The sequence below is a fragment of the Tyto alba genome, unplaced genomic scaffold (assembly GCF_018691265.1).
Source record: "Tyto alba isolate M040663 unplaced genomic scaffold, T.alba_DEE_v4.0 Super-Scaffold_1, whole genome shotgun sequence".
Classification (NCBI taxonomy): Eukaryota; Metazoa; Chordata; class Aves; order Strigiformes; family Tytonidae; genus Tyto; species Tyto alba.
In genome coordinates, this window is record NW_024881261.1 from 15,440,108 (window position 1) to 15,448,507 (window position 8,400).

General features: G+C 59.7%; 1 protein-coding gene across 1 annotated transcript; it reads left to right on the top strand.

Moving 5' to 3' along the window:
• The first annotated feature begins 1,575 nt into the window (after positions 1–1,575).
• On the top strand, positions 1,576–8,192 carry KAZALD1 (Kazal type serine peptidase inhibitor domain 1). Its single transcript, XM_032988513.2, has 5 exons — positions 1,576–1,685; positions 3,227–3,827; positions 5,038–5,198; positions 6,556–6,703; positions 6,917–8,192. Exons 2-5 carry the CDS (start codon positions 3,326–3,328, stop codon positions 7,000–7,002), a joined length of 897 nt encoding a protein of 298 aa, XP_032844404.2. The 5' UTR covers positions 1,576–1,685; positions 3,227–3,325; the 3' UTR covers positions 7,003–8,192.
• The last annotated feature ends 208 nt before the right edge of the window (positions 8,193–8,400 follow it).

The window sequence follows — 8,400 nt, forward strand, 5'->3', positions numbered from 1 at the left end:
ACCCCCCTGCCCTGCTGCAAGAGAAGCAAATAACCAGGCACCATCGCTGGCCCCACTTTTCAGTGGTGCCTGGGATTTAAGTGCTGGCTCTATTTCTGTGCCAGCCAGGAGCTGTGTGGGCTGAAGGTGGAATTTAGGACCAGGCTCACCCCACTGCTTTGCCTATTGTGTGGAGCTGGCGAGGGTGCACTTGCCTCAGGGATGTCCAGAGCCCAGACAGGAAGGCGATGCTTTGTCCCAAGGCAGGGAAGCAGGGCATGGCAGGGGCAGCTCTGTCTGTGTCACCAACAGCCTGTCCCCTCCCTGCTCAGGCTCTGAACTTGCTCTAGAGGTGCGTGTAGGAAACTCTCAGCCTCTCCTGACTTTTTTTCCCTGCTCCCAAAGCAGCTGCAGCCCCAGTTGCTCCGCGACTTCTGGATGTGGGGCCCAAAAACCTGTGGCACGCTGGGACCGTGCTGGATGGGCCAAGCGAGGGGAGCTGGGGAGGGAGGCAGCCCTGAGCCAAGGGGCTGGGGGCCACAGAGGGGGAGCAGGACGTGAGGATGAAGGCAGAGCTGGCAGGAAATCCCCCTCTGCAGCAGCAGGCTGGAGGGGGGGGCTTGGCCAGCAAAGGCGGATTTAGGGGGGCCAAAGCCTGGCGCATTTTCCATCATTAGCCATGGCTGGATTCACAACATGACTGAGCGAAAGCCCTGGAGCTCGGAACAAATTTGCAGGAGGGTGTTGGAAAGCAAAAGCAGATTTTTGCAGCATGGTGAAGGAAACCAGATCCTCCGAGGGGTCCTGCGGCAGCTTTGCTTTGCCTGAGCTTCACTGGGGAAGCAAATCTCACAAATTCCTCACCTGGAGGAGGGGAGCAGGCTGTGAGATCCCCCCCAGCTCAGTGGCAGGAGCAAGATGTAAATGCATGGCGTGTTTGTGCTGCAAAAGCACGCTAGGTTCCCTGCTGCTCAGAGCCAGGGAAATTGAGGCAGGGAGCAGCAAGGCAGCTTGCCGGGGGGGCTCTGGGGCCCCAGCCCCACGCGTGAGGGTTTGCACTGCCATGGTGTGGAGCAGCCCCACCATTGCTCCCGACAGCTCCACTCCAGCCAAGGTAATGCCACTGCTTGCACCCCAATACCCCCTTTGTACCAGGCTCCCGGGGTGGGGTGAGCACAGACACCCCCTGGGAGTTATCCCCCCATTTCATCACAGCAGCTGCTCAGTGTTTCAGCCTGTGTTTCCCACCCAAATTACTGTTTGGGAGGTGCTTTTTCCCACTTCCCCAGCCGTGCCCACCCCCAGCTTTTCCCCTCCCATTCTCTCGTCCCCACAGGTGGTCTCTGTCCCCCCACTCTGGTCCCCTCCTGCCCCACGGATGGAGCTGAGCATCAGCCCAGGTCCTGACAGGCAGCTTGGGGTGACCGCAGCGTGAGGGTCCGCGGGGAGGCACCGGTGTCGGGGGGGGGGTGCCGGAGCTGGGGCCAGGGTGCAGTGGGTGGTGGGACCCCGGCAGGGAAGGGGTGCGGGGCAGCCCGGGTCCCGGTCCAGGGATGGGCGGCGGGCCCGGAGAGGGGCGGGGGGACTCACGTTTCGCTGACATCACGGCGGGTGCCGGAGCAGCCGGGGGCCAGCAGCCCCACCGCCACGGGCACTGCGCACCCGCAGCCCCCCGAAACCGCCGCTCCCCGGCACCGGCACCTCCGGTAAGTGACGACTTGCGGCGGGGTGGCTCCCGAGGGACACCGTGCCCCTTTCCCAGGACTCAGCCAGGACCCCCAGCGCTTGCAGCCCGGACTTGGGGAGCCAGAGACCAACTTTGCAGTTATCCTTCCCCTTCCCTGGCCCCCCACATCCATCGGGGGCTGGGGCCTTGCTGTGTACAGCCCGGAATGGGGGGGTGGGGGGAGGAAGAGCTCCAGCACCGGGACCCCCTGGACCCTTTCTACCCCTGGGGGGGGGCCTCGGTGGTCTCCAGGAAATAGGTCAAAGTTTCACAGTTTGTTATCCAGGGGGTGCGTGTGTGTGTAACTCACCGACCTGGCCAGCCCCAGCACCCCACCCTGGCTCCAGGCTGCGTTAGCCCTGGAGGATTGAGGGGTCTGTGGGGTGCAGCTGGGGGGGCTGCAGGCTGCCCTTCGGTGCTGTTTCCAGCAGGAGGGGACAGGGCAGTCTGGCCGAGTGGGTCCATTCCCCAGCCCCACTCGCTCATGCTGGGTGGCCCTGGGGCAGGGGAGTGTAATTTTACTTCATCTCGGAGAAGGCAGGCAGAGTGTAACCAGGGCCCAGGGAGGTGTTCACAAAGGGGTTCCGTTCATTGTCACCCCCTTTGGGAACAGGTTCTGAGACCACATATGTCCCCTTGGCAGAGATGGGAAGCCTGGGACAGATCAGCCTCTCGGCTTACTTGGGGTGGGGGTGTAATGCAGGCTTGGGGTTTGGGGACAGGGACCCTGCTGTGACAGTACGGGCTGATCATGCTGGGCCTGCTGCCAGTCCACTGACTGCCCACTTGTGCACTGAGTTCCCTCGTGCTCAGCCTCAGTTGCCTGTGTGATAACTGAGGGGGTCACAGAGCTTTCTTGTGGGTGTGTTTCTTCCTTTGCTCAGGCAGGTGGTGCCTAAAAGGAGGGGTTATGGTGCAGGGAGGGGAGGAGGACAAAAGCCAGGCGTGACTGGGAGCATCCTCCTGGCTTGGCTCCTCTCAGCTGGCTGCCTCCAGCAATGGAAGGAGCCCCTTGTCTGCAGGATCAGCCGCTCCATTGTGCTTGTCTGGGTGGTGAGGGAGCAAAAAAGGGCTCATGACTCTTGCAAAGTGATAGGGAAAGGAAAGGGGAACCTGGTTTGAGGGCAGCTTCCTGAGAGGAGGTGAGGAGCAGGGTACAAACCAGCTGAGCCACGACGGTGTAGAGCAGCCTGTCAGGCCCCCACAGCAGCCCTGTGGCTCCCCAGGCCATGGTGGGGTCAGAGCAGTCTGGACTTTGCCCACAGGGCTGACACAGAAGAAGAATGAAACCCGGTGGGTCTGGGGTCAGCAGACTACCCCGCCAGAGGATACTCAATGTCTTGGTGCAGGATCTGGTTGGGAAGCCCCAGGGTGGGAAGGATGTGGCTGTGGGTCTGTAGGTGAGAGGGTTTGGGACCAACCCTCCCCTGCACATCATGCAGTGCTGACGCTCAGGGCGAGCCAGCGGGGAGTCAGAGAGGTGGGAGATGCTCCCTGCACATACGTCCTCCCTCCTTACAGGCCAGGATGGCTCCTCGGATCTAGCCAGAGAGGCCAGAGCAGTGCTGGAGATCCCTGTCCAAGTGATGGTGGGACCGGGATAGAGGAGCTGCCGTGAGGATGTCTGAAGCCAAGACCCTGAGCTCATCTTGCCTCGTGCTTTTCTTGCTCTCCTTGCACTGGGCTTCGCTCCAGCTGGGCCAGGCTTTTCCCAGCACCTCTGACTACCTCCAGCGGGGCTGGCAGCGGTTGCTGGAGGAAGGGGAGGGCTGTGCGGAGTGCCGGCCGGAGGAGTGCCCAGCGCCACGCGGATGCCTGGCTGGCACAGTGCGGGACGCCTGCGACTGCTGCTGGGAGTGTGCCAACCTGGAGGGACAGATCTGTGACCTGGACAACACCAACCATTTCTACGGCAAGTGCGGGGAGCACCTGGAGTGCCGGCTGGATGCCGGGGACCTGCGGCACGGAGAGGTGCCCGAGCCCCAGTGTGCCTGCCTCTCCCACCTGGCCCTCTGTGGCTCCGATGGCAAAACCTACGCCCAGATCTGCAGGTTCCTGGAGGTCGCCCGTGCCCACCCTGATGCCAACCTCACCGTGACCCATGAGGGTCCCTGCGAGTCAGGTAGTGCCCTGGGGGCAGCTGCGCGGACAGCAGGATGGAGGCTTGTACTTCTTGGAAAGGGACAAGCAAGGGGGTCTGGCTTAATTATTTCACCTGGCAGCAAAACCATGGTGTCCACAGGGACACAGCAGCACTAGAGTCTGTTCCGTACAGTGGCAGGTCCCCTCTGGTCCCCCCACCCTACTGCATTGGGGCAGCCCCTGCAGATCTGGTGCCTGGAGAGGTCTGGGAGCAGCTTTGCCAAGTGGGACCGGAGTTTATGGGAAGCAGCAAATCCTGCCGGAGCAGATGGGGAAGTTCCAGGGAATTGTTAGCGAATTCTTGGCGGCAGTGCTGGGTTCATGCTGGCCCAGCGCTCCCGAGAAATGCGGCTGCCTCCTGAAAATGGAAACCTGGGTTGGTTTGATTTGGCTGCGCGATTTCCACCTCCTGTTTGAAACCCAGCTGGGGGGGCAGGCAGTGGAGGGGAGGCCATGCCTCAGCCTGCCCAGTCCACAACAGGTCACCTGGTGCTGTCACCACAGCCCAAGGGGCATCAAGGTTGACCCTATTTTCTGCAGATCATCATGTCCTTGAGTTTTTCCCCCAGGTATTTTTGGAGGTGAAGTCCTTCCTTTGACCTCTGGCTCATACTGTGGGCCAGATCCTGCAACAGGTGTGTGTTGGAAGAGTAATCCTCACTCCAACCTTCCAGGGAAGAGATGTGGGACCTGGAGGTATTGGCTCCGTACAGCAGCCAGGGACCTGCTCACTCCCTTATTCACTGACACAAGCCGCATGCGAGAGCAGAGGCCTCGTTTGGCTGGAAGCTCATCCACCTCACCCATTCCCACCAGGCTCGGGCTGGATGAGTGCCCCTTGGCCTTTCCCTCACAGGAGGAGCGTGCTCCGATTGCACAGGAGAGCTTTGCTTTGTAGTGTTGCTGTTATTGAACTGTTCCTGCTGCCCGTGTGTCCCTGAGCAGCACTGCAAAGCCAGAAGTGATGGCAACCCTCTGTGGGATGGGGGAGGGAGCATCCAGTCCTAGTTGCGAAGAGGGACAGTGTCCTGGGACAAGGTGAGGGTCTGCCATGGGTGGGAGAGGAGAGGGGCATGGGAAGGGTGCCAGAATCTCTATGCGAGCCAAATGCCACCCCAGAGGGGACCAGCCCAGAAGAGCCCATGGGACCTCTTCTGAGCCCACCTCACTCTCCTGTTCCCCTTCCCCAGAGCCCCAGATCACCTCTCCTCCCTATGACACATGGAACGTCACCGGGCAGGATGTCATCTTCGGCTGTGAGGTCTTTGCCTACCCCATGGCATCCATCGAGTGGAGGAAGGATGGCACAGAGATGCTGCTGCCTGGAGATGACCCCCACATCTCTGTCCAGGTGAGTGGTATGCCTAGGACATACGGCCCCAGGGTGACCCAGCCCTTCCCAGAGCTTGTGGGCAACCTGACTCGAGGGTGGTCATCCTCTGGGGGTGGCCAAGCCTGGCTGTCTGAGAATGAGGAGGGGTGACTGGAACCTGCACACCATAAGGACTGGCTGAGCCAGGGATGCTGTCTCGGTGGTAGAAGCCATCAGCACAACTCTCTTCTGCAATTTTCTCTAGTAGTATTTGAACTTATGAATATTTTTTAGGACCTGCAGAGTCCTGCAGCAGGGAGTTACCCACCTCCTTGCCTTTAGTTTTCTTTGCCTGCTGGCTTTACTCACAGTCCCGCCAGAAGGGTTGAAGGAGAAAACCTCCCGAGATCCCTTCCAGCCTGGCTTATCCTCTGCTCACACCATCAGACTCAGGCAGTCCCTGCCTTTTTCTGCCTGGCACTCCGAGCAGGGCTTGCCTCCCAGAGCAGGCAGGCCCAGGAATCAGCATCCTGTGTGCCACCGGCCCCAAATATCATGCCCAGCTGGGCATACCCACATATTAGAGGGTGTGGGCAGAGGCACAGGGGCCGTGCACCACAGCCAGCCACTGGTGAGGAAGAAACTGTGGTGGGGTGGATGGGGGGAAGCCAGGGAGCAGTTGGGACTCACACTGTTGCAGAGTGACATGCTGGTTCCCCCTCCATCTTTCTGACTTTTGTGCCACCCCATAGCTTGTCACAGGGTCCAGCTGAGGAGCTTTGCTCCCAGCAGGGCTACTCTGCCTGGCTGGAGGAGACTCAGCTGTCCTCCACCCCTGGCCACTGCACCATAATAGCAGCCTGCAAACACAGCTGCAGCCCAGATGGGTCAGGAAAAAGTTATTTCTTGCTGGAGACAAACAAAAAATAGCATGGTTGGCGCCAGAGCGATCCTGGGACCTCACTGCCTGCTGAAGCAGGGGACTCGAGACTCCTCTGAGCCATCCCAGTCTAGCTGTGCCCGTGGCACAGATGGCCCCTTGCTTCTGTGACCCTGCAGAGCACCGACCCCAACATCCTCCCACTGTTTGGGGATCATGGTGACACTGGGGGCACAGCTGGGAGTCCAGGACATGTCTGTGGGGTCCTACCCAAAACAGAGCTCTCCTGGGGGCAAGAAGATCCCCATTCCCCCCACCTCCCCTGGGTAGTGGGAAAAGGGGAGACCTGCATCCAGGAGGTCTGCACTTGTCCCCAGAGGGGTACTTAGTGGGGGTTAAAGAGTTTCCCTGGGCTTGTGTCCCCCTTCCCACCCATCTCAGACCCATGCAGGGATTTTCTGGCCCCAGTGCTAACTGAAATCTGCACACACACCCCCCCACCTCCTATCTTCACAGTTCAGAGGTGGCCCCCAGAAATATGAAGTGACGGGCTGGCTCCAGATCCAGGGCGTGCGGGTGACGGATGAAGGCACCTACCGCTGCTTCGCCAGGAACAAGGTCGGGGAGGTGGTGGCGTTAGCAAGCCTGACTGTCTTCACGCCAGGTGAGCACCGTGTCCTTGTCCCCATGGTCTCACAGGAATGAGAGAGGGGATGTTTGGGCAGGGTGCGCTGGTATGGTGGGAGCTGCTGATGCATAGGGATGTGCTGGCGATGCCCCAGCAAGCTGCTGTGCATGGTTTGGCTTTGGTCCTGGTGGGGAAGGGGACCGGCACTGGGGTGGGCAATGTCACATTGTCCCCATGCTGCTGTTTCAGACCAGCTCAACCTGACGGGCTTTTCCCTGCCGAAGCCCCGCGCAACACCTGAGGACTACGGGGAGAGCGAGGAGGACTATTACTAGCCTGGAGATGGGATGTCCAGCTGCAGAGATCACCTGCTCACAGTGACTGTCCGCGGGGGTCAGGGACATCTCAGGAACAGGCACCCCTCAGCCCAAAACTACTTCTCTGAACAGTCCTGGTACAGCAGCCTCTTTTTTGGGGTGGGGAACAGGGTGACACATCCCTTTGCTGGGGGTGCTCAGGGAGGGGACACTGGCTGGTTGGTGTTGCAGGGCTGGGACTGGGGGTGGCTCTGCCTGGGGCAGGGGGGGTCTGTCCTCCAGCACTGAGCGAGGATGGGGTGGCAGATGGGAGACTGGGGGGGGACAGTCACACTGGACTTGGTGCTGGGGGTGGAGGCAGCCTCGCCTGGGAGAGGGATGTCAGGGCAGGGTCACCTCTGCCCTGTGCAAGGCATTTCAGGGAAGCCAGAGTGGAGGACTGGGACCTGGCTGTGACACCCAGTGTGTCACCCCCAGGGCCAATCTGTGTCCCCCAAGCACAGGGACAGCCAGGCTTCTCCCCAGGACTCAGGGAACCTGCTGCCAAAACATCCTTCTCTTCTGTTTTGTTTTTAACTAGAAAAGTAATGATTTGAGGAAACCAGACACTTGTGGTTTTCAGTGCTGTCTTTTCTCCAGTCCAACCCCCATGTGGTCAGAAACACTTTGGCCTTTTTCAACTGACTTTGTGCTTTCCCTTCCACACAGCTCTTTACTTTGCCCTTTCAGTTAATTTTAGTTAAAATATACACATAGGTCGAAGCTGACATAGACCAGTTGACTGTCCTGCAAGCACAAGGATTGTTCTGGGGGTGAGGGAAGGTGCAAAGACCATGGATGCTACCTTGTTCATTGTGGAGGTGCTTAGGTTGAGGAGCCCTCCTGCCCATCCCAGGTCCTGGTGTGGGTCCTGCCCTTCTCACCCCACATGGGGATGGGGGTCCCCAGCAGACCATCCCCTGTGCAGTGGGGATGCATTAAACTGGCCCATTGCACCCCCATCAGTTTGGATCCCATCCTACCTCTGCCCACCTTCATCTTGTAGTCCTGTGTCCTGTGACACCGGGGTCTCCACCCAGGTGACCACAGCCCTGACAGCGTGGAGTGGGCAGAGCAGCTCTGTACTTGGCTGGGGAGAGACAGGGAGGCTCCTGTTTCTACTGGAAATGCTCCATATTTTAAGAAAATAAACAAACAAACAAAAACCACCTGCCTCCCAGAGTTGGTGATTTAAAGCAAACTCTCATTTTGGGGGAGTGTGGGAAGCAAGCCCAGAGCTGCTCTGTGCCCAGAGAGGGCTGGCAGGACCCCTCCCCACAGGCATCCACAGGCTGACCTCACACTCAAGGGGTGCTTTGCCCTCCCCAGACCAGCAGCATTTACAGGACTTCTGAGACTCAAAACCTCTCCATGGAC

Excerpts from the sequence above, each read along its gene's own strand:
- KAZALD1 (XM_032988513.2), top strand. The coding sequence starts at position 3,326 with ATGTCTGAAGCCAAGACCCTGAGCTCATCTTGCCTCGTGCTTTTCTTG. Across the intron at positions 3,828-5,037 it reads TGAGGGTCCCTGCGAGTCAG|AGCCCCAGATCACCTCTCCT; the intron begins GTAGTGCCCTGG and ends CCCCTTCCCCAG. Across the intron at positions 5,199-6,555 it reads ACCCCCACATCTCTGTCCAG|TTCAGAGGTGGCCCCCAGAA; the intron begins GTGAGTGGTATG and ends CTATCTTCACAG.